Genomic DNA, 25,769 nt, shown 5'->3' on the forward strand with positions numbered 1-25,769 from the left:
CCATAACTATCTTGCCTTTTGTGGCAAAATTCCTTGAGAAAGTTGTCTGCAGTGGATGCTCCACTTCCTTTCCTCTCACTCTACAATCTGGCTTCTGACTTCATCATTTGGCTGAAACTGTTCTTTCCAAAGTTAGTAATGATCTCTTAATTGCCAAATCTAATGGCCCTTTCTCAATTCTCATCCTTCTTGACCTCTCTGCAGACTTTGATGCCATCAATCACCCTCTTTTTGATACTCTCCTCTCCAGAGGTTTTCAGTACACTACTCTCTCTTGGTTTTCTTCCTATCTGAACACTCCTATTTCTTTTGCTGGATCTTCATCCAGGTCATGTCTGTTAACCATGGGTATCCCACAGGACCCTATCCTAGGCCCCTTGTTTTTTTGTCTCCCTCTGTACTGTTTCACTTGGAGATCTCATCAGATTCCATGGATTCAATTAATCGTAACCTGCTAATTCTCAAAGCTACTTATCCAGTCCTAACCTCTCTGCTGACTTACAGTCTCACATCTCCAACTGCCTATTAGACATCTCAAACTGGATATCCTGTAGACATTTTAAATTCAATGTATCAAAAGCTGAATTCATTACTTTCCCCCCAAAACTCCCCCCCCATTGGAACCTTTCTATTACTGTTGAGGTCATCACCATTCTTTCAGTCTCCCAGGCTAGAAACCTGGGAGAAACATCTATATATTTGTGTTTTTCATCCTCAATTCTTGTCTCTCACCTTTGATATCCAATCTGTTGCTAAGACCCTGTTAAGTTCACATTTGCAACACCTCTCAAATATGTCCCCTTCTCTCCTCTAATACTGCCACCACCCTGGAATGGGCCTTCATCTCCTTACACTTGGACTATTGAAAAAGCCAGCTAGCCTCTCCCAACTCCAGTCCATCCTCCACTCAGTCACCAAAGAGTTTTTCCTAAAATGCAGGTCTAATCATGTCAACACTCCCCTACTCAATACACTCCGGTGTGTCACTTGTCTACACTTCAGTCTATCACCTCCATGATCAAATATAAAATCCTCTATTTGTATTCAAAGCCCCTCATGACCTAGCCACCTCCTCTCACTCACTTTTCCAGTGTTACATTTTACATACTCCTCTATCCCAGCCATATACCCTTACTATTCCATGAACAAGACCCTTCATTTGTCAGCTCTGGGCATTTTCACTGGCTGTCCCCCATGCTTGGAATACTCTTCTTCCTCATTTCTGCCTCCAGGCTTCTCTGGCTTCCGTCAAGTCCCAGCTAAAATTCCACCTTCTGCAGGGAGCTTTTCCCAATCACTCTTAATTCTAGCGTCTTCTCTCTGTTGATTATTTCTTATTTATCCTGCATATAGCTTGCTCATATATAGTTGTTTGCATATTGTCTCCCCTACTATGTTTTGAGCTCAAAGGTGGGGATTGCCTTTCTTTTTATTCCCAACTCTTAACACAGTGCCTGGCATTTACTAAATGCTTAATAAATGGTCACCCACTGACTATATAGACATGGCAATTCTGTTACAGTACCTCTCTACATCACCTCCCTTAGAAATCCTGTATTTCTATGCAGAAAGATGAAAATACAGAAGATTATTTTTTACTGCAGTTTACCTAGAAGCATGGATAGTAAAGATTTTCTCTAAGGAGAAAGTCTGTTTTCTCTTTTCTGTTTCCAAGAGAACACATTGTTTATTGTCTCCTGAGCTCTAAGGGCTGGATGGAACTCATCAAAAAATGAGTTTGTTGAGTACAGAAGAACCTGGCATTCTTACTCAAAGTATTTGTAATCCCCAGAAAAATTTTTAAAAAGAATATGAAAGGTAACAAGGGAGTGACAACCTATGAATGAATTATTGTTGTACAGTGTTTATTCACACTGCAGTGCCTTGTGGACTTTGAATTCTAGCTTTTCCTTCCTTCCTTCCTTCCTTCCTTCCTTTTCCTTTCTTCTTTCTCTCTTCCTCTCTGCTTCCTTTTTCCTTAATTTAGTGTATACAAAGCTCCAAATTGCCACCTAGTGGTGGTTTGCTTCAATGCAATACATTACTTTCACCAAGTTCTTCACAGCAATGCATTAGATTGGGGGAAAAAAAACAAATGACAATGCTCCCCCCACCTCGCTTATGTGCGATTAGGTTTTAAATCTACAAAAATGTTTTAAAACTGATGAAGTGTACCAGTTGGTATAATGGAATACTACTATACTTCGAGTTAGAAGACATTGTCTTGGGTTTTGTGAGATGAATCAGAAAAGATGTTGTAAATCCCTATCAAAATGTAAGGCGGCATGTTCTACCTCCAAAAATGGAGTAGACATCTGGAAAAATACAGATTTGAAGGAAAAACATATAATGAATGCATAATTTTTTAGTTTTAGTGACAATAATAAATTATGGAGCATAGTTTCAGTGTCAGTTACAGTGGAAGAAAAAAATGATGTTTATATGATTATATGTATAATATATATTAAAATTTATGTAGGATTATATATCTTAATTTATATAGGAATTATATCCATATAATTATATAGGATCACAGATCTATCTAGAGTTAGAAGAGACCTTAGAGGTCATCTAATCCAGCCCCCTCATTTTACAGATGAGGAAACTGAGGCCCAGAGAGGAGTTACCCAATGTCATGAATGTGTTTGTTGCACTATAAATGAAAAGGAAACGTTAAATGTAAAATGGTGTACTACCTTGCCTAGAGGACTGCCCTGTAGTGTGGCTGCTAGCATTGTTGCAGAATCTCTGCAAAACTACTTTCAGTGACCCATGTTTTACATTGGTTATGGGGTCTAATGCATAATGCAATCTTACACTTTTTTTTTTCCAATATTGACTCTTCCACGTAATACTAAATGACAATCATGGCATCCCTGTAAGTTGCCCCTTCTGTTACTTTTCCTTTACAACAGTTAAAAATGGATTTTTCCCCCTGGCAGGTGTTGGTGTGGGGAGGCAGGGCAGCATAATATCAAGTTTGGAAAAAACGATCAGGTCCAGGAGCCGCCTGGGTCTAGTTTCACTCTGCTAGTTGTGTGACTTAAGGTCAACTTCATCGACCTTTCTGAGCCTCAGTTGGTCTCCTCTATAAAATGGGAAGGAGAATAACTTCCCTAGCCACCTCACAGAGTTTTTGTGCCAACAGGATACAGTAATAGACCTTACAAAAGTTTGGGATCAATAAGCTACTTCAGTCACTGTCCCACGGGTTTTCACGAACTAACAGCTCGTCCTTCGTATCAGACCACCTCCTGGTCATTCCCTTTCTATATGTGAATGAGGTGCCTTGCTTCAGCCGCTTCGGGCCTCCCCTCCCTGGCGCCTTTTTCGGGGTCTCACCCTCCCACACCCCGCCACAAGCGCACGTGCCCAGGGGAGCGTCGAAGTGAAATATCCAACGGTCTCTTTTTTCCCGTTGCTGCTAGGCGGGAACGGGAGGCGGGAGGACTGGCGCGCCTGCGCGCGCGCGCGCGCGCGGGGCGAGGGGCGCGGGGCGGGGGCAGTTCCCTCCCAGTCCTCCTTTCCTCTCCCCTTCCCCCATCCGTGCCAAAGGTGGAACAGTATGGCGCGCGCGCAAGCGGACAGTTGGAAGCGGGGTGGAAGCAGGGTCGGTTTCCTTTCTTTGACCCCTGCAAAGCGGTTGGAATCCTCAGTCAGCCGCTAGGTAACTCGGGGCAACGGGTTTGGTCCAATCAGAGAGCAGCTGCTCTAGTCCCGGAGCAGCCCCGCGAAAAGGATGCCTGGGGCTTCTCTGAGCGCCCGAGAGGAGCGTGCGTGGGAAACTGAGGACAAACCAAAAAAACCTTCTCATCGCCATCTCGGCCTCTCTTTTGCAACTCTGACTTTGACCTTCACGATACTCACAGGTCTTCTCTGGCTTTCCCAGACTCAGTTTCCAGACTCTGCAACTTTCCCTTCTCCCTAATCCCATCCCCCTTTAATAGGGTATTTATTCACACCCTGGCTGTGGGAAGCCAGTCCAGGCAGACCCTGCAGGGCTAACCCAGGGCACAGTTTTAGGTGGTAATATCTATTTAAATCTCTTCTTAGGGAACGAGGGCACCAGACTGAGAAATTACTTCTCAATTGCTCTAGTTGAGAAAATAAGAAAATTTATTTCCCAAAAAAGTCATGTACCTAGTAATACTCCTTGTGGTTGCTAAAGATGATAAATTTCCACCTCGAAGTCCGGATACCCCAAGGAGAGGCACTTGGTTAATAATCTCCCATTTTATAATTCAAGAAAACGAGGCGTAGGATGAGAATGCGTTGTCAATGGCTAAAAATTGTAGTTGTTTACATATGTATATGTGTCTGTTAACACAACTATACAGTAAATGAATTATTTTTAGCATTTGTAAGCCTAGACTTAATGCCCAAGATCCCATAGATAGTATTTTTAGAGTATCAAATTTGAGTTTTCATATTTAAACTTTGTGGTCTTAGTACCATGATGTTAGATAAAAACAATAAAAAATTAGAAATCAAATATATATGTAAATATACATCAATTATATATTACTTATCAGACTAAATCTAAAATCTAACAATTGGAATCGAAAGTCATTAATATTATGCTTATTATACTGTTTCATCTTTGAATAGTTGATAGCAATAGATATTATTTACAGCAAATAGTTATGTAACTATTTTGTACACATCTGCAGAATTGCTCATTTGCGTTTGCTATTTTACTGGCTGTATATTTTGGCTGTTAGCCAGCGATGTGAGATTTTGTCAATGCTTCTATTGAAAGGTTTTATTTCAGTTGGGATTAATATTCAATTGAAGTGAACTAATATATTACAAATAGGATTCTTGTAAGTGAAGCTCTAATTGAACTTTTTATCATCAATTAAGTAGTGTGTTACATAGCTCCTTTGACGTTTAATCTTTACAGTGGAGAACTGGGCCAAGGATTTCCTCTGCTTTCACAAATTGATACAGTGGACCTTAAATCATTGTTCAAAATGGGGCTGAATGGAAATAAATAGGGATTGTTTTTAGAAGGCTTTCATAGACGTCCGTTTAACACTCCAACCACGCGCTACATCTCTTTTCTTCCTAAATTAAGATCCTATTCTTTTACATAGCCTTTTTTTGTCTGCCATTTTCATCAGCTTTCCTGATATCCCCTTCCTTAAACTTCCAATACTCATTCCTGATTATAATGGTGTCCCCCTACTAGCCTTTTCTTCTTTCTTCATTCTTTCACCTATCCTTTCCTATTTGTCATCAGCTCCCCTGTACTTTGCCCTCCATCACGTTTTCTCTCTAAACAGTAGTGGGATTGACTACAGCTAGTTAAATCCGAGTTTTGGGGAGAACACGACCGTTTCTTCAATGTGTCAAGCGAAGGAAAGGTGCTTCCATTAGAATGTTCTCCAACATTGTGGGAATCTCACCCCACCTCGGGTGATTACGGGTTTTGTTGGGGGTGGGGAGTAGAGAAGGGGGTAGGCAATCATGAAATGAGAAGAAAAAGAAGACCGTTGTTTTAAATCGAGTTTACATGAAATGATTTAAAAAGTGCACAGAGTAATGCATCACTTTCAAAAAAGTAATTAGAGAAATACGATTTTTAATATAAAATGGACCAGAGGAGAGCTCGCCGAAGCAGTCAGATGCTTCAGAAGTGTGGCGGGCGACAAGGGTCCCCGAGGTGCCGTGGTAGGGGGTCGACGTTTGTGTTTCTTTAAAAAGAAGTGATGCGAAACCTCAGGACCCGCTTCTTCTCCCGCCAAACTCCTCGCCTCTTGCAGCTGCAAGAACTTGTTTGCACCCAGCCGGGCCCGGAGCCCGCCACGCAGCCCGGCCGGCCTTGGCGCCCCTGGCCGCGCCTCGCCCCCGGACAATGAGAAGGCGGAGGCTGCGGCGCGCAAAGCAAGCCAGGGCCGGCGCTCCCGCAGCCGCGGTCCCGCGTCGCCGGCGTTCCTGGGCAAACGGGGAATCCCCTTCTGTGCTCGCGAGTCACTGTGTCGCCAGCCAATGAGGTCTCGCGGAGGGGAATTCCCGCTCTGGCTGGCGCTCGCGCTGTCTCTTTAAACCCAAGCTTCGCAGCCTCGGGCAAAGCTCCCTGGAGGCACTTTGGGAGCAGCAGCAGCAGCAGCGGCAGCAGGAGCTGGAACCGGAGCTTGTTGTGAGGAAGACCCGGCGAGCTTAAGGGGGAGACTGGAGAACAGGTGGCTTGTCCCGGTCAGAAAGGGAAGGGGGGCCAAGGTAACAACAGCAGGTTGGGCTGGAAAGTCTCCAAGGCAAAGTGCGAGCCTGTGTGGCGATGAAGTGGAAACTGGAGCGATTCGCCTCTCGGAGGGTCCCGACTGAAGAAGAGATGCTGTGGGTGAGTGATGTTCCTTCTGTTCCTTACCTCCGCTTCCAGAGGGGCTGTAGCCAGAGGGTTACTCCGGGGCTGCGGGTAAATGCAAAATGCTTGGCTCTGATTTTGGTTTGGAATTCTACATTGTTTCTTGTGCTTTATTGTTTGGTGGCAGAGCATTTTTTAAGTGAATGTTTTTCAGCACGGCCTGAGATTTTGAGGTAAACAAAATCAAACGGGATTATAATCCTAAATAACTTGCATCTAATTACGTTCATATTTTCAAAGGAGAATGTCATGAAGAAGTTTGCAAAAAGTATTAAACTGAACAGAAATCAAAGCTTACAGAAGGATTCCAAGGTAAGTTTCCAGTGCTGATTTTCTGTGTTATTTCTGTGGTTCTGGAAAAATAAAATTCTTGCCTGCTGTATCTGTGAAGGGACGACAATCTAGGAATGCAGGAAATCTAGGCTAAGCTGAAAACACAATACAAAATGTCCTGAATTTTCTATTCTTACCGCTTGTTTTATATCAAATCAGATTTTAAGATTAAAATCAAAACGTGAAATAGAAATTGTGTGTTGTATTAAAAAATCCTTGGAGTTCATGTTAGGCCATAAAATGTACTGGATAGAGTGCTGGACTTGGTGTCTGGACACTGAGGTTTGAATCCTTGTTTATTAGTATTTACAATCATGAACAAGTCATTTAACCTCTCAGAGCTAGTTTTCTTATCTGTAAAATGAGGACATGTATGACTGGACAAACCATTTGATGGAGGGAATTACCCGCCTCACAGGCTCTTAAGAGTAAAAGCACTTTTTTGGGGGGGAGGTTGTAAATGCAAACTTTTTTTCATTTGAATATTCATGGTTTTATAGTCACTCAATCTTTGAGAGAGTTTTGGACAAATGTTCCCGTAGTCTTTTGCCATTTTCTAAGTACTGTCACATAAATGGTTTCATTTGATTGTCAAAGACAACCTTATGAGGGAGACAGGGCAAATGTTCTCATTTAGCAGACAAGCAAACCAAAGTTGAGACTTGTCTGATTGACAGATGGGTTTAGTGGCACATCTGGGACTAGAACCTAGGTCCTCTGACTCCTGGCTTGTCTAGTGCTCTTTATCCTTTGCAACCCTCCCTCTCTAAATGGGCACAGAAGCTTCTGTAAGAAAGAAAATTGATTTGAAAAACATTTTAAAAATGGGTATTGCATAGAATGAACTGTGGTAGATGCTGGGGATACAAAGATAAAAATTGCATGGTTTCTGTCCTAAAGGAGTTGAAATTCTGCTGGGATCAATCAGTGAAACACGAATTTATTAGATGGGGATGTGACACATGGGTACTGGCTCTAAATCCAGTGGACCTGGATTCAAATCCCACCCTTGAAGCTTTTTAGCTACATGACTCAGTTTCTTTATCTGTAAAATGAGGGGATTGGATTAGATGGCTTCTGAGGTCCCTTTCTGTTTCACTGGCTCTTGAGAGGTTGAGACTCCTCAAAGACTAGAGTACAGGATGGGGTCATCTGGAATGAATTCACAAACTCAAGCATTCTCTGAGTCAAGTTGGTAAAGATTTATTGTTATGCTTTTTAGTGGGCAAGGATTCTTAAGGAACGTTTGGAGAGACTGAGGATAGTGCTGGGGTTTATATGGAAAAGGGCATGGGAAAGGAATGCCAGGGATACTAGTTAGGTAATCTAAAGGTCCAGGTGTCTTTGGGAGCTATGGATGGGAAAGTGTAAGGAGTATACTAGACAGGAGCTGTCAGAGGATCTTGGGAATCTGGCGGGAGGAAGAGTCCCTGGGCCAGCCAGGGACAAAAATTCCTTGGACCAGACAAGACAACCCCCTCTCTCTGTCCTGATTAGCAACATCCTTTGGCTGGGGGAAAACTGCCAGGGATAGTGTTTCTGAGGCCAGGGAGAAATTGGAGTCCAAGCACAGGCACCCAAGCACCCCATCATTCCAATGTTAGACCTATGAGCCTATGAAATCTAATGTATCCCAGGAAAATTTGGGGAGAAAGTGCTTTTAGGGTGGAGGAGAGGTGTGGTGATCATACACAAATCGGTAGGTATCTGCGAAGCTGTGAGTGAAGGTAAAGATTTTGCAAAGCACAGATGAGGAAGTAGTATGTTTCAAACACATTTGAATACACAAAGACAGATGATACATTCGGTTTGGGGAATATTACTGTAGTTTGGCTAGAATATAGAGTGTATTAAGTGGAGTAGTGTGAAATAAGACAAGGAAGGTAGGTTGGAACTATATAATGGAGGGCTTTAAAAGCTACACTGAGTCCTAGAGGAAATCTGGGACTATGGATGCTTTGTGAGCAGGTGAGTAACATGCTCTAGGAATATTATTTTGAGATCTCTGACTGTTTGAAGGATGGGAGAGTGAAAGTCTATGAGAGGCAGAGAGGGCGAATATGTGTGTGTGTGTGTGTGTGTGTGTGTGTGTGTGTGCATGAGAGAGAGAGAGAGAGAGAGAGACAGACAGACAGACAGATTAGAGGCAGGAAGAACAATTAGGAGGCAAATAGAATTCAGACAAGTGGTAGTGAGATTTTGAACAAGGATATTAGCTAGAGAAGTAGATAGAAGAAATGGGTTTAAAAGATGCTGTAGTGGTAGAATTGATAGGCTTTAGCAACTGATGGGATCCTATGGAGGGAGGTACAGGGAAAGTAAAACGTCAAATGTGACTGATTTTGAACTGGGGTGATTGTGAGGATGGTGATGTCATCAATAAAAATAGGGAAGTTTGGAGTGGTGGGGTTAGCAGGCAAGATCTTAAATTCAGTTTTGGACAAACTGAGTTTGAGATGCCATCAGGACATCAAGATATGGATGTACAATGGGCAGGTGAAGATATAGAACTAGAGGTCCACAGTGATGAGGGCTGGATATGTAGATTTGTGAATCATCTGCTTAGGATTAATAATTTAACCCATGAAAGTAGATGAAATAACCAAAGGACCGAGTATAAAAAGAGAGATGTAGGCCCAGGTCAGAGCCTTGGGGATACCCACACTTAAGGGATAGGACATAATTTAGCAAATAAGACTGAGAAAAAAACAGTCAGGTAGAGAAAGAACTAGGGAAGAGCTGTGTCAGGAAAAATGGAGAGGAGAGCCTGTCTCCAAGAAAGGGGTGGTAAATATGATTGAAGGATCAAGGAGGATGAGGACTGAAAAGCCATTGGATTTAGCAATTAAGAGATAATTGGCAAACTTTGAGAGTAATTTATCAGTAGAGTACTGGGGTCAAAGCAAAGGATTGAGGAGTGAATGGAGGTAGTGAGTGTATACTACTCTAGGAGTTTAGCTGTGAAAACTTAAGGGTATGGTAAGGTCAAGGGAAAGTTTTTTTAAGCATAGGGAAATCTGAGGTTGTTTGTGAACAACAGAGAAGGAGCCAATAGACAACGACAGGGGAAGGGATAGGATCAAGGATAAAAGTAGATGGATTAACCCTAGACAGGAGAAAGACTTTCAAATCTTCTCAGACTAGAACAAATTGAAAGAGGGTGAGTGAAGATGTTAAACATTGCTAGACTTTAGGGTATGAAGTAGGAAAGAAGAAGGATAGCCTTTTTTTGTAGGAAAGTGGGAAGTGAGGTTACCTGCTGAAAGAGGGGGGTAGGATTTGTTTTGAGGGGAGAGAGTTTTGGAATAGCTACCCAGGAAAGTATGATAATCAGTTTAGAAGAAAAATGAGAACTCATTTCTTTCTCAGGTATATTTGTAAACTTGGCTAAATTAAGAGAAGGAAAATATATTTTGGCAAATTTGAAACAAATACACAAATAAATTTTTAGAAATAACGCAGTTAACTGCTGAATGGAATATATTGTTTTCCCTGCTGAGGCAAGGTGGTTTGTGTTGAATTGTGCCTTTTGGAGAGGTAAAACTACAATTGTTGGACATCAGGTATGAAAGGAAAAAGCAAGAGTGTGTCAGTTGTGCATTGCATTGCTAGCTGACTCATTCTGTAATATACTTCCCTTGTGTGGCTTTTACAAACCTATCTTCTTGGCACTGCCCCCCCTCCCCCAGCAACCACTGTTTTAGCAGGTAACCTCACTTCCCACTTTATTGAGAAACAGGGACTTTCCATCATGAACTCCCTTCTCTTCCGTACTCAAAACCATGCAACATTTAACATCTGCACTTACCTTTTCTACTTCTATATTCTCACTCTTCTTGACCTCTCTTGACACCTTTGTTGCTTTTGGTTGCCTTCTCATCCTTGATATTAGCTCCTCGATTATGTTTTTGTGATGCTGCTTTCTCCTGGTTCTGTTTTCTCTGTCTGACTGATTTTTCAGTATCCTTTGCTAGATCTTTCTCCAGATTACCTTTGGGTGTCCCCAAAGGCTCTGTCCTAGACTACAGTCCTTCTGGTTGCTCTCTCTGCTTTAAGTCTCTCCTCATCCCCTCATCCTCCACTCAGCTGCCAAAGTGATCTTCCTAAAGTGTGGGTCTGACCTGACCATATTACCCCTACCCCGCACTCCCTACCTCAGTAAATTCCAATATTTCCCTATCACCTCAAGGATTAAATATAAAATTCTCTGTATAGCCTTTCACAATGTAGTCCTTCTCTACTTTTCTGGTACTCTTAAATTTTGCTCCCCCTCCATGTACTACATGGTACAGCAACACTGGCCTCCTATCTGCTCTTTCAATATGACACTCCATTTTTTGTCTCTTGCCTATCTCCCTGCCTTTTTACTGGCTCTCCCCCATGTCTGGAATGTTTTCCCTCCTCATCTCCCCCTCTTGGTTTCCTTCAAGACTCAGCTCAAATCCTTCCTTCTATAAGAGGCCTTTCCTGGTCCCCTCCACTGCTATTGCCTTCCCTCAGAGATTACCTCCCATTTATACTATATGTATCTTGTAATACACACACACATCCATACACATGTAAACCTATATGTACATATATACACATATTCATGTTTTGCATGTTATCTCATTAAAATTTGAGTTTCTTAAAAATTAAAATTTGAGCTTCTTAAGTGCAGGGACCATGTTTTTGCCCAAACAGTTTCCCTTTCTTACCTCCTTAACCAGTCACAGGGATTTCTAGGCTTCCTTGATCACCAGTGTGAGCGAACCATTCAATCAGAAAGGTTTTCTTTCCTGTTGGTTTCCTCACCTTTAAAGTTAAAGGGGTTGGAAAACATGATCTCTTATGTTCCTCCCAGCCCTAAGTCTATAATCAGCTCAAGTCTGATCTTTAACCCTTCCTCCTAGATTCTAGCTTCTGACCCTTTAATTATGTTCTTTTTATTTCTGTATACCCTTTCTCAATATTTCTACTTCTCCAGTTGTGAAATGTCCACCATACTTTATGAAATTTTTGACAAATATCAAGTATGATGTGAGAAAAAAATTTGTACACAAGAAACTTCCATTCATGTTTAATGAATGAACAGTATGGAAATGATTCTATCTTATGGACTCTGAATGGAAGCTGAAATATATTTGGCACAGGGCTGATAACTTTGAGAAGCTGCCTAGTTTATCTTCGTAGCCCAGCATTCTGTCTACTATGCCATACTACCTTTCCCAAATGAAAACTGAGGCTGGAAATAGTTCTTTAATTATATATAAGGGCATGGCCCATCATCCCAAGCTCTGAACTTACAATGATTAGGCCCAATATTGGAGTTCTGGGCTACTGGTTACGTGGGATATAATAATGTTTAATATTTAAAGGAAATTTATTCATTTTATGCCAAGAATCCTTACCACATTGTTGCTTCATTTTCAACTTGTAGATCACTATGATCCATGGACTTTTTCCTGACAGATAAAACTGAAAATGCTTGTTGGACAGTCAGTAGAAGTAATTTATGAAATTAAAATATATTTAAGTGATTTTAAAACATCAGTTATATACATCATCCAATTCCCATTATCAACATTTTTGGTTTTGAGAAGCTAATGGTAAGTATTTTGATGGCTTCTTCTGTATATTTTTGACTGTCCAGATGAAGATATTTTTGAGTAATCTCACAACATTCAAATATACTTAGCATTTTTTTGGGGGGAGAAACAGGTTTCCTCTCTCCATTTTCTAACAATGCTATTGAGTTATTAGTAAATTTCCACCATTGTTTCATACTGGAAAGTCCCAATAAATAACTCTATCAGCCATCTATGGTGATAATTGTTCTTATTTATTTAGCAAAAGTTTTTCTCTTATGATATATAGTGCAACTATTATTAACCCCATATTACAGATGAGAAGTAGAGGCCCAGAACGGGCAACAGACTTGCCCACAGAGGTACAGGCAGGAAATAGCAGAATCGAGACTAGAACCAAGGTCCTTTGGCTCTAAGACAAGTGAGCTTTCTGCACTAGTGTACTGCCGCCATTCCCTGGGTCAGGTAGGCAGTGTGTTGTAAGCTGGCTGCTTGGTTCAATTTAGCAGTCACGACCACCCTGCCACCTGCTCCTGGACTAGTTCATCTTTTTCATTGAAATCAACAAGAAGATTTTGAAAAGCATTGGTTATATGGTTGTGATGGGATGGCAGTGTATTGTTAGCTGGTTGAATATCTGAATGCACCAGCTAACATGCAACTGCTGTCCTATTGCATCTGCCATGACATAGACAAATGTCCATGTTTTTAATTTTTTTGTTATCAGGGTGATATAGGAAAATGATGGTCCTGTGATTTACTGTTTCAGTCTTTATTATCTTTGAATTTTTTCCAAGGCAATTGGGATTAAGTGACTTGCCCAGAGTCACACAGCTAGTAAGTATCTGAGGCTGGATTTGAACTCAGGTCTTCTGGCTCCAGGGCAAGTGCTTTATCTGCTTCACCACCTTTATTATCATTTATTTTATTTTATTTCTTATTATCATTGAACAATTAATTCCAACAATTATAACCTAGTGAATGACTTGATAGTTGCTAAGGATTAATATTTTAATTAAGAATAAATGTTTTAATTATGTTTTGTGTTGTAACAGTATTTTTGAAGTTCTCTAAAGGGTGAAATAAATTATTTACTAGTACTTTTTAAAAATTTAGGAAATAATAATTTTTGAATAGAAAGGCTAAAACATTTCTAGAAATTTTCAACCAAGATTATCTTCATCAGGTGAAAAAAACATATACATACGGATTTTACATACTTAAAATTAATTACAGAAAATACTTTTATTCAACAGATACTTTAAATATATTTTAATTCTGGTAATCACAAAAAGGGAAGGAGATGAAGGAAAAAAAGATGAAGAAAGAGAGAAAAGGGAGATGGGGAGAAGAAGAGAGAGTCAGAGAAGTAGAAGAAGAATGGGGATGTGAAAAACAGATAGCCATGAAAAGAAAAAAGTAGGGGGAGAGACATATCTATAGAGAGGGAGGGAGGCTCAGCATATAATTATTGTTTTTCATAGCTCTTTAACTACTCTTTTTTTTTTGTAAATCTCAGAAGCCTTGCACCAGAATGAGCTCCCACACATGGGGAAGTGGGATGGAAAGGATGAAAGATCATTTTCTGGATTACAGCAGCTCTGATTCCAATGACACTAACTCCAAAAACAAGATGAAATCAAGGGAATGGTTGACTCTGGCCCTCTGTTCACAGCTTTCCCTGTGTACTACAGTCTAATGGCATTTTTCTCCCCAACCAAATCTCACTTAAAAAAAAGATCACGATCCCATGAATGTGAACCATTCATTGTATTACAATGAATGAGTTAATTTAAATGTAATAAAATGAGTTTGGGTTTCTTTTAGAGCAGTATACACCTATACTTTGTCTCCATGGTCATTTTCCTTTTCTTTCTCTCTCTTTTTTTTTTACTTGAAAAGATGTTTTTTGTTTGATTTGGCAGAAAAGCTAGTTGACAAAGTCTGGTTTTAGTATGTGTGTGGTGATTGGGCAGTGTATTGTTAGTTAGCTGTTTTTCATAATTACAGCAACTGCATACACTTCCACATTTCCACATGTTCTTTCATCAGGGTAGGTTTAAGCAAATTGTTTAGAGCACTTATGATATGACATTTCTTTGTATTTCTTTTGAGATTCCTTTAAGATGTTTTATATTAGAGTTAATGAAGAAATACTTTTTCTTAACCCTGACTCAAGATACTTTGGCCTTTGCTTTGTTCCTCTTTCATCACAGGGGAATTGTAGTTTTATATAGCATTCTTTGCACAAAGAAAGGAGACAAAACCCTTTATATGATTTCTTCTGAGAGTACCCTGGTGTTCTTCCTCCATTTAGGCAGCAATGGAGGACATTCAGATCGCTAGTTTTCTTGTTTCTTGGGTGTTGACATGGGATAAATGTTTGTTGCGCTTAATTTAAGAGGGATGTAATCTTTTCTACCTTACAACACAGTTGTGAGAGGGTCAAATTGCAATGACTAGCATAACTTGGAAGCTCCTAACAATTTCAGTTTGTTATAGACTCTCTGGCCCAGTACATACAATAACGCAGGGCCCTGCTTGGAGATGAGGCTTCCTCCTTCCCCTCATAAAAATGCAAGACGAATTCTTAATTGTTCATATAATATAGGGATGCTTTCCCTGTGTACAGAATCAACCACTAAGGATTTATTTACCACCTAATATGTGCCAGGCACCATGGGAGATACTAAGTAATGAATAAATACAAGATAATTTAAAGGTAGTTTAGGAGAAAGGACACTAGTAGTTGGGGGCATTAAATAATGCTCATGTAGAAGGTAGTGTTGATTCATGACTTGAAGACAGGTGGAGTATTCTTTGAGATGGAAGTGAGGAATGAGTATATTCCAGTCATGGGGATGGCCAGTGCAAAGGCAAGGAGGTAAGAGATGAGGTAAGTATAGAAGAGGTGAGGAATAGAGAGGAGGCCGGTTTGGCTGGTTCACAGTGTGCAGGATGGGGAATAATGTCCAATGAAGCTACAAAGAGAGGTTAGGCCTAGGTTTTTAAAAGCTAAACAGGGGCAGCTAGATGGTGTAGTGGACAGAGCACGGGCCCTGGATTCAGCAGTACCTGAGTTTAACTCTGGCCTCAGACACATAACACTAGCTGTGTGACCCTGGTCAAGTCACTTAACCCCATTGCCTAACCCCCCCCAAAAAAGCTAAACATAATTTTTTATTCTAATAGTAACATGGAGCTACAGGAGTTTGTTGATTTGGGGAGTGATATAGTCAGCTCTGTGCTTAAGGAAAGTGTAGCATTGTGTAGGATGGATGGAGTAGGGAGAGACTTGAAGCAGGGATAATTTACTCAACAGGTGATTAGGGCTTGAACTAAGGGGATGGGTGTGAGAGATGCTATGGAGGTGGAAATGGCAAGTTTGGAAACCAATTAGATATGTGAGGTGAGAGTCTCGGATAATATTCAGGTTATGAACCTAGGAAATTGGAGAAATGATGGTGCTGTTGACAGAAGTAGGGAAGTTCAGAAGAGAGGTAGGTTTTTGGTTGGTGAGATAATGAGTTCTATTTGAAATGTGTTGAGTTTGAGCTATATGCAGGACATAGATTTTTAAGCATCCAAGAAGCAATTGGTGATGTGGGACTGAGGCTCAGGGAGAGACTGGGACTGGATACATAGATGTTAGTCTTCTGCATGGAAATGATGATGATCAAACCCATGGGAGCTGATGAGGTCACTCAAGGAAAAGTATGCAGAGAGAGAAGGGCACGGGACAGAATACTTAGAGCATCTAGAACTAGGTGCTGTGAAAAGGATGCTGAGCCTTGAAGAAGGTAGCAGGAGTAATGGGAGAGCACAGGGTCATGAAAGCCTAGAGAAGAGAGTGTCTAGTAGGAGAGGATGGTCAGCTGCATCAAATGCAGGAGATAAGTCCAGAAGGATGAAGACAGAAAGGACCATCAGATTTGGTAGGTAAGAGATCACTGGTAACTTTTCAGTTGAATGAGGCTGAAAGAGTATAGAGGGTTGAGGGGTGAGAGAGAAAGTAGAGGTAACAATTGTAGATAGCTTTTTCTGGGATTTTGAGAAAGGGAGGAGAGATATAAGATGACAGCTTGAGTGAATGGTAGGATTTAGGGAAATTTGTCAAGGAGAGGGGCTTAAGATGTAGGATGTATTTGAAAGCAGTAGAGGAGAAACCGAGTAGAGAGGAAGAGGCTGAAGGATAGAGAGGCAGGGATGACTGAGGTTATAATCTGCTGGAGATGATGGAAAGGGATTGGATCCAGGGCAAATGTGGAGGGATTAGTATTGGCAAGGGAAGACTCATCTTCCTGGGTTCAAATTTGGCCTCAGACATTTACTAGCTGTGCGATCCTGGGCTTTCACTTAACCCTGTTAGCCTCAGTTTCCTTATCCATAAAATGAGCTGGAGAAAGAAATGACAAACCACTCTAATATCTTTGCCAAGAAAACCCCAAATGGGGTCACAAAGAGTCAGAAGTGACTAAACAAAAGATGTCAGAGGAGTTCTACTTATAAAAATTTTATTTACAAATCTGAATATGCATAAGATTGCACATTTATCTTATGCCCTGCAATATCTCCACTACCCCTTTTCTGCTAATATTGATCATACAAAATTTTTAGTTATTATGTCATTCAAATTTAGTTGTCCTTATGTAGTGTTCTGGGGTAGTTGGTATTTAAGCCATCAATCACAAGCATCAAAAAGTTTCATGTTTGTTAAATGGACAGTAGTGAGTTTTGGTGATGAAGTACTTTGAATTTTCACTGTTTTTGATGAGTTCTTGGTATATTTAATTTTGACTTTATCACCAGCCTGAATAATCTCTTTTTGGGAGGATGGGCAGGGAGAGAGAGGAACATTCTAGGCACTTATTTAAGAGATGCCATCCTTCTGGACCATATTTAATTGGATCCCAGAATTATTGGAATGATTAAAATGTGACCAAAATGACATTTAGACATTGTGATGCTCTCATTGCTGCATTAGATTCACATGCTTAATGACATTTTCAAAGGTCTTCTTTCTTTTTAATGATGATTTGTCTAACCAAAGCTGCTACATCTGGTCTGATGGCTTCCAAGGATTCGTCAGGTCTCCAGAATTTCACAACTTTACCCTCAGGATTGACGAGATATTTCCAAAAATTCCACCTTGGCTCCTTCTTAGATGAATCTAAAAAAAAATATCAGTAGACAAATTAACATAATTTCAGTGTAAACCAAAATCTCCAACTTAATTTCGGGCAAAATCTCCACTGAATTAATTTCACCTCAACAAACCTGTGTGTAAGACACTGTGCTGAGTACTGTGAATACAAGGACAAAAATGAAAAACAGCTTCCCTCTAAGGAGTTTACATTCTCCTGAGGGATGTAAGACAAGTAAATACAGGATAGTTAGAAGAGGCTAAGAGCCCTAATAACTAAATATTGCCTAAATGAGGACTTAGAAATCAGGCTCCGAGTCTGTAATAATGTTAGTCAAACTCTTTTAGGAAAAAGTTGAAATGTCCAGATCTTGATGTACTATTGATTTTCTATAGATATGCTAGGAGGTGAAATGAAACAGTTAATTTTGGAAAAATACATTTAAATAGAAACTTTTTTATCTTGTTCAGTTATTTCATTTTAATGGATAAAATGATGCTGTTAACTAGGTCACTAATAATTTGTGGCTTAATTTGTATATTTGATATATAGTTACTTGGAATATTAAAGAATACAGTAGCCACAAAGACTGAAGAAATACATGTATGCAATGAATTTTTTTAAAAGGTTGGCTCTTTGTTAAGGTAGGAAAGGAATTCTTGTCTGTTAATGCCATTTATTTCAAGTCATTTGGTGTTCAATTTAAATTTATGGATGAATATCATTTGGGCCCACCTAATTGACTAACTTAGGGGAGATGCAACATATAAAGAAACATTTCTAACTAGAAAATAAAAATTGCATAAATAAAAGAACACATTATTTCAGATAGCCTAGCTTAAAAGTAGCTTGTGGAATGGAAAAATTTCCATGATGGAAAAGGTTTCAAAGCATAATACGACAGCTTGTGGCAAAAATCTTTTCACTACGCAAGGAGCTCAGACTTAAGGTGCTGCTTTATCTAGGTCTATCTTGCTCAAAATTTTAAAACGATCCAATTCTCATTTGCATTTGAAATTTTTATACTTATTTGCTCCCAGAACTTTGCTTGACTTCAAAGCAAACCTTGAATCAATACAAGTTTTTAAATTCTTTGAGGCAAAGACTTTTGGAACAATGGAATTTCAGAAACTACTTGAATAATAACAGAGAAAAAGATAGTACTGTAATTCTGACATGAAAAATAGAGGATTCTAAGATTTGGGTTATAAATAGAGGTTATTGAGCTGCAAATATAAAAATGAATATTAGACTTAGACTGTTACAAGGATATAGTAAAAAACAAACTGGAAATTATCGATAAAGTCAGCAGTGGTTCATAATTAAAGATCTCTTACATTTATTTCCTCCTTTCCATTGCCATTCTCACTTATTACCTATCTCTCCTCCATTGAATATAGCCTACAAACTGAGGCCAGATTAATCTTTCTGGGATATATTTCCCTGATTTCAATGGTTCCCCATTACCTATGGAATAAAATCCATTCTACTGCACTGCGATGTAGCCCCAATCTACTGTTCCAAGTCTTAATACTTCTCCTCATGCACCTGAGCTATTCCATCATTCCTCAAAGATATCCTATATTTGTTTAACTCTGAGTCTTTGTTTACCCACTTCCCTTGACCTAGAATAGTTAGTTATTGGAATTCTATCTACTCTTAGAGGTCTAGTTCAAATTCTGCCTCCTTTATGAAGCATGCCCTGATACCCCAAGCCAGATGTAATCTTTTTCTCTTCTGTGCTTCAATAATTCTTTGTTTAAACCTCTTAGTGCTTAACACCTTTAGTTTTCTATTATATTTAATTCAGTTTCAATTTAACGAACTTGTATTATGTGCTAGGCCCTATGCTGGCACCAATGATACCAGATAAAATTGGACATCACACAATCAATGTACTTCAAGAGCTCATAATCTTGAAGAGGATAGAAGTCATACATAAATAACTATAATACAAATTAGAATATAGTGAGTACAAGGAGAGGTCTAAGAAGATGCAATGAGAGATGTGTAGAGGGAGAAATCACTTCCAGCAGGGAGAATTTGGGAAAACTTCCTGCAAGAAGTAGTGCCTAAGCTGGGCCTGAAGGATTTTCACAGGCAAAGGTTAGGGGAAAGCATCTATTTCAGATGATAAAGGAGAGAGCAGGGCAAGAAGAGGGGAAAATGAACAGGGCAGTCTGGTTAGAATATAGCGTTTGTGAAGACAAGGACAGCAAGGGAGGCTGGAGACCGGCTGTGGAGAGCTCTGGATGCCTAGCTAAGGAGTCAAGAGAATGACACAAACAGGGTGAGCTGTCAGGGAAGGCACGGTGATTGGAAAATTGAATGGGGAGACACTAGAATTAGGCCAGTTAGGATGTTGATTACACTTCTTCACTTGGGAGGTGATATGACTAGGGGGGGTAGTGGTATCCTCAATTTAAAATGAGGAAGGTAAAAGGAGCTGTAGGTTTTGGGAGCAAAGGGATGAGTCTTTAGTTTTATATTTGTTGAGTTTGAGGTACTGGTAGCATATCCAGATGGGAAATGTCTAGGAGTAAGTGAAAAATTAGAGACTTGAGAGGCATCTATGGGGAGCTGATAACAAGCTTAGGGAATGCAGGAGATCATCAGTGGAAGTCCAAGTTTTGGGGATAGAAGGAGGGTAAGGAGCCAGCAAAAGAGACATGGAAGAAATGATTAGAGGACTGGAAGGACTAGCATGGGAGCACAGTGTTAACAGAAGATAGTATCAAAGAGATGGCCGTCAATAGTTTGACAGTTTCTTGAAAGCAAGGATAATTTGTGGTTCATCTTTATATCTCCTGAAGTGTCTACTAGTGCTTTGCATGGAATAAAAACTCAATAGATGCTAAATTTGTTGAGGTATACATGGCATGGCCCCTTGCCTGGACTACTGCGGTAGCCTCCTAATTGGTCTCTCTCCCGAAGAATGTAAGCAGGGCAGAGGGCAGAAACTTTCATTTTTGTCAATGAATCCTTAGCAGTTAGCAACAGTGCCTCACTGGTAGTAAGTGCTGGCAGGAAAAAAAAATGCTTATTGAATTGGGGCAATTCCTATTTATTTGAGTAGACATTGTGCACATATATTTTGAGGGCTACTACTAATAATTTAATAATAGTGCTCACACTGGTTCTCTTGTCTACACTGCCAGATAGTCATTATGTTTGCTTTTTAGGATGCCAGGTCTTACATAAGAAGTTCTCCCAGATGCTTCATATGATGTCATTAAAAGGGATAGGTCTTACGTGGCCATGGAATAGGGTTAGAGAACTTTTGCTTTGCTCATAACATGGATCAGTGGTGCTTAAAGTCACAAGGATCCATAGTGAAAATGTTATGATACAAGACTGGGTAATTTAAGCATGAAAGCTATTTTACTTTGAATCTAGCAAGCTTTTAAACATAGCCAAACTCGAAGTAGCCTTGAAACAGTCTTTCATAGCTGGTAGGAAAATTATCAACAAGTGTCCTTTTTCATCAACATTATTTAGAGGTATGTAAATAGAACAATGATATATTTCCCTATTATGCTTTATGAAGTTATGCTAATAAGAATTTTTGCAAGATGAAATCTTTCATGAAATGTGTTGCATAGCCATAGCAATGCTTCTGAATTAAATTATAATTTACATTGGATCAGATCTTGTACTACCAAAGAAAATGAAGTACTAATTTTGGGGAAACAAAACTTGCTAAGAATTGTTGTTAATAATAACAATCCCCCACTAAAGTCTTTCTTCAATGCTTCACCATGGTGTGAAGGTGACCCTGTGCTGAATAAATGCTTTGTGAAATTATGCTAATAACAATTTGCAAGGTAAGAACTTTCATGAAATAAGTGTATTTCATAAAAAAAAGCTTTGCCAATAGCTATACAAATTGTAAAGGAGCTACCAAGTTGAGGATGAACTCTGTTTTTGTTTGTCTGAGGACAAGCAGAGCTAAGTTTGGAGGTTAGGTGGTGAATGTAAGAGACCATGGTAATTCATAAATACTATCTACTAATGTGTGGAAGCACCTACATTTGTCAACAGAGTAATCATATAAATGAAGTCAAGGATACTTAAAATATTTAAGTATAATAATATCAACTCACATTTACATAGCGCTTTACTGTTTACAAAGTGCTTTTACGGTTTGCAAAGCACATAAGATGAGATGATTGTTTTGTAAGACTTTGTTAATGAAACATTTCTGAAATGAAAAACAGAAAATTAAGGTCTGGGAGCAGAGGGGTTTAATCTCAAAAATGAAAGGCAATTAGAAAACATAACACAAGCGAGGATGATATTTACCAATAAGAAATCTAAATGCAGGTTCTCCTTCAGATCCTAGAATCTTAATCTTGTGGAAAATGGGGAAGGTTACTCCATAGTTTGATTTGACAAAAGCTTCTATTTCGTGACTGGGGCGGGGCTCGGATTCTCCAAACTGATTGCACGGGAAGGCCAAGACGTTGAAGTGGAACGATCCAAACTCTCGGTGCAGCTCCTGCAGCGCTAAGTAATTTCTGTCTGTGTGCTGGCAGTTACTGGCCACGTTTACAATCAGTGATGCCTCCGGGAAAGAGAGAAAGTCCAACCAGAGAGTGAAACACAGATTTTCATAAAAACTGCAAATCCAAAGAATAAAAACAATTTCGGGGACTACATCGGACAAAGCAGTTCCTCTTTGGTTATATTATATTTCTAAGTAAATATTTATAAAACAACATAGTGCTAAAAGCTTAATGGCATATCACTGACATCAAGAAACACTGGAAAAGCAAAAAGTAGAAACATTAAAGCTTTAGTGATGGAAGTAAAAATGTTCTTTTCATTGTATCGTCATTTTCATGTAATAACTTTATTATTAACAAGTCATATATTCCTATCTCCATCTCCACCCACCTCTCCATCCCCATCCCCACCCCTACCCCCCACCCCAGTTAATCTCTAAATGATCCAAAGTATTAACACAAACAAAAGCCTTCTTTTAGTTTTTAGAAAATGAAAAAAGAACCAAACTTCATTTGGCTTGTGATGTTATTTCAAATCTTGCTTCCTTTAGGAGTTAAGTGACGTGTACTAATAGTTACCCCTGGGGTAACGCCTTAAGACCTATGTGAAGGGGATAGTAGTAACTAAATCCATCAATCTCTTCTAACCAAAAGTTATTATTACAGGATATAAAGTTAACATGTTGATTCTGCAAAGAGGATATAAGGAGAGAGTATTCGGAAACGCATAGAAATGAAAATCGGAAGATGCAACTTACTTTGCCTCTGTACTTTTCCAAAGAAACAGTCTTTCCCCTTGAATCCTTCACTTCAAAAGAATAAAAGTCTTTGATTTTAGGCTTCAGGTATCTCAGCTGCAGCAGGAACAAGGTTACGGAGCACAGAACCATAGACAACAGAACAGCGATCAGCCTGGCCTTGGGGACGGAGCATTTTAATGGATTCGCGGCGAGAGGCTCCATTTTGCAGGGCTCCGGGGCGGGCTGCGGGGCGGGCTCCGCAGGCCTGGAGCCGGAGGAGGAGCTGAAACTCGAAACCCGACACCCGGGCAGCCTCAGCCTCGGCCTGCAGGGCCAGCGCCGGCCTTCATGGAAGAGCCCAAAGAGGCTGGAGCCTCTCTCAGGCCGGAGGGCACGGAAGGAGGCTGCTGAGAGGGCCGAGGGCCCCGAAGGGCTGCGGGCTTCAATGGGGACAAAAATCTGGAATGAGCAACTAACTTTTAATTGTTCCTCTCGTCCTTAGAAGGTGTCAGGAAACATTTGGCCAGCAGATGGCGCTGCAGCAGCTCGAAAGACAGCGCTCTAAGGTCCCCGGGTTACTTCTGATGCCTGGGGTTGTAGGATGAGGAGCCGACCGGGCCCTTAAAGCTCAGCCAGGGCGCTCCCCTCCTGTATTCAGGGGAGAGGAAAGTGACGTCCTGAATAGTGGAGGGGTCTGTTGGGCACAGCCGTGTCATGTAGACTGGATAAGATCCTTAGAATTTGAGATAGGGAAGCCAGGATGCTGATGCAAAAACCCCAAACATTTTCTAGACAGCTGTGTGAAGAAATAAATGAATAAAAAAAGGCTATTATATGTAACAAATTGCTTGCCTTCTCAAGGAGGGGGGAGAGAATTCGGAACTCAAAAAATTTTAAAACATGTTAGAATTGTTTTTACATGTAACTGGAAAAATATAAACATTTAATTAGAAAAGAGAAAAATGACTAGGATCTTCTTAGTCTGTGCTTATCGTAAAAGAGACTGATGTGATCATCAGGAATTGAACAGGTAATCGGATCTTTTTGGGGAAAGTTTTGTGCCTGTTTCAGTTCTATGTTTCTCCTTACCAAGGTTTGTAGGAAACAAGCTGCCGCTTTATGGGGTGGAGCGGAGAGAGAATGAGAGCTCAGGACAGCCAAAGACATTATGACAGTCTCGAACTCATGTTTTACTTGTGACCTGCCTAGGTAAGGTAACAGGCTGCATGCGATGTACAGATATTTTAATGTGGTTCAGGGGGCAATTAGAGCTGAGCAGGGGAGGACCACCCCTATGTATGTAAATGAGGAATGAGACAAATATTTACTGAGTAGCTACTACTAAACTGTCTAAATAATCCTCGAGACTAGGTAGAATTTTGAAAGGCACATATATTTGCCTTTGGGTTGTACCATCCCGTCCAGTATTTCTTCCCTATTTTATTGCCCTCCCCCTGCCAACCCTACCCCCTTCATCTCATGATACTAATGAAGACAGTAGTGTCCTCATTGCTGTTGTCTTGTTCGCCAGGGCCACTTCCTTGGGCCTGCCTTTTTCGGGGAGCATTCCCCACTCTAGATCAGTGGTGTCAAGCTCAAACAGTATATTGACTTAGAAAAGCACGCATTAACATTGTTGTTTGTTGTTTGTCCTTCGTTCTTGAAAAGGACCAATGACATCACCAGGGTGATATCTTGACTTGGACTCCTGTGAGGCACGTACATGAGATCATGTACAAAGTTTTCAGCCTTGCTCTCTCCTCCAGAGTCCAGACAAAGGGCAAGATTACTGGCTTCTTTTCCTCTTTCGCCTTCCTCCTTCTCCTCCTCCTTTTTCTCTTCAAAAAGCTGAGATGATTTTCTTTTTGCCCTGCACAGTTTTCATTTTTGATTTCCTGAAATATAGCTCTGAAAAAAGGACTTAAAAATTAACATTACTCATGTTACATTGTGTGTTTTGTTAAATATTTCCCAATTACATTTTAATATTGTATTCAGTAGCTCTGGGCCATTGGAACCTGAGCGCTGCATTCTTGACATCTTTCCCCTTCTCTGAATCAAGAAGTGCCAGTCCGTGCCCTACTTCCTTAGCACTTTGCAAGTGACTGGTATGTGGATTTCTGATGACAGCATAAACACTGTCATTAGTAGATGTATATGGTACTCCTTCTAAGAAAATTTGGATTTTGAAAACGGAACAAACCTCTAATGATGAGAATTTCAGATCTCATCCTATATTGGATCTTTGCTGGGTAGGTGAGACTTAAACTACAGCTTTTGTAGGCCCATTGTGGAGATAAAATTATTAAAGTAACTGGCTTCCTTTTAAATGCTATGTATTTTATTTTATAAAGATGTTATTCTGAGAAGAGATCAATGCAGAGATTTCACCAGGCTGCCCAATGGGTCCATGGCACAAAACAGGTTAGGAACCTCTGTTCCACAGTGTATGTAAGAGCCAGAACCAAAAAGATGCATAGGAAGAGGAACCTCAGCAAGAGAAGATAGGAGACCTAATTGTGCAGTATGATTTAGACTGGGAAAAAAGCCCATAGGCTGCATCTGACTCGCCTAAGTCCACAGATCCAGCCCTAACGGGCAGGAATGATGATGAATACTTTCTGAGGAATGACTCCAACCTGTCCCTTCAATGGCATGTGTTGTGTGAACCTTATAGGTCAAGAAGTAAGATGAATCCTCCAGGCAGTCCTCTGGAAAGGGAAGAAGAGTTTTCTTTGTCATGGAACTTGTACTTAAGTCCTTTGCATTGTTTTGTCAAGTCAAATTAATTTTTCCTACATTTGTTATTTTGAGTTCTTTCAGGTGGAGCTAAGTGCCTTTAAGATATGAACCAGATTCTGCTGGTCCCATAGTAGATGATGGTTTGGGGCAAAACAAACAGTAGAGACTATTACTGAGAGATCCCCATGGCAAATTCAGCATATTGTGTTGGCCTGGGGACCAAAAGACATAGCTCACATTTTATTTTGTGTCTTCTGATGATCAATATGAAGTGAAGAATTTAAAGGAGATCTATACAATATGCTCACTAAAGATATTTGCTGCTGTCATGGAAAACATACAAAAGGAGGAGGAAATTCTTGTAGAAGGTG

The 25,769-nt window shown here is 40.2% G+C and overlaps 1 protein-coding gene across 2 annotated transcripts; it reads right to left on the bottom strand.

Annotated features, from left to right (window-relative positions):
• Window positions 1–16,764: 16,764 nt before the first annotated feature.
• GPX8 (glutathione peroxidase 8 (putative)) lies at window positions 16,765–22,952 on the bottom strand. Of its 2 annotated transcripts, XM_027863549.1 has the most exons (3): window positions 22,675–22,934; window positions 21,714–21,975; window positions 16,765–17,437 (listed from the first exon to the last, which is right to left on the bottom strand). In XM_027863549.1, exons 1-3 carry the CDS (start codon window positions 22,876–22,878, stop codon window positions 17,274–17,276), a joined length of 630 nt encoding a protein of 209 aa, XP_027719350.1. In that variant the 5' UTR covers window positions 22,879–22,934; the 3' UTR covers window positions 16,765–17,273. The 2 variants fall into 2 exon arrangements, with proteins under 2 accessions (XP_027719350.1, XP_027719351.1); XM_027863550.1 differs by lacking the exon at window positions 21,714–21,975 and having other exon boundaries at window positions 17,273–17,437; window positions 22,675–22,952.
• Window positions 22,953–25,769: the final 2,817 nt, after the last annotated feature.

Source organism: Vombatus ursinus, unplaced genomic scaffold (assembly GCF_900497805.2).
Source record: "Vombatus ursinus unplaced genomic scaffold, bare-nosed wombat genome assembly UNPS02014772.1, whole genome shotgun sequence".
Taxonomy (NCBI): Eukaryota; Metazoa; Chordata; class Mammalia; order Diprotodontia; family Vombatidae; genus Vombatus; species Vombatus ursinus.

Bases quoted from the DNA above. Each gene is read 5' to 3' on its own strand.
- GPX8 (XM_027863549.1), bottom strand. From the start codon at position 22,878: ATGGAGCCTCTCGCCGCGAATCCATTAAAATGCTCCGTCCCCAAGGCC. The intron at 21,976-22,674 runs GTAAGTTGCATC...TCTTTCCCGGAG, and splicing joins TGGAAAAGTACAGAGGCAAA to GCATCACTGATTGTAAACGT. The intron at 17,438-21,713 runs GTAAATATCATC...ATTTTTTTTTAG, and splicing joins TGCATTTAGATTTCTTATTG to ATTCATCTAAGAAGGAGCCA.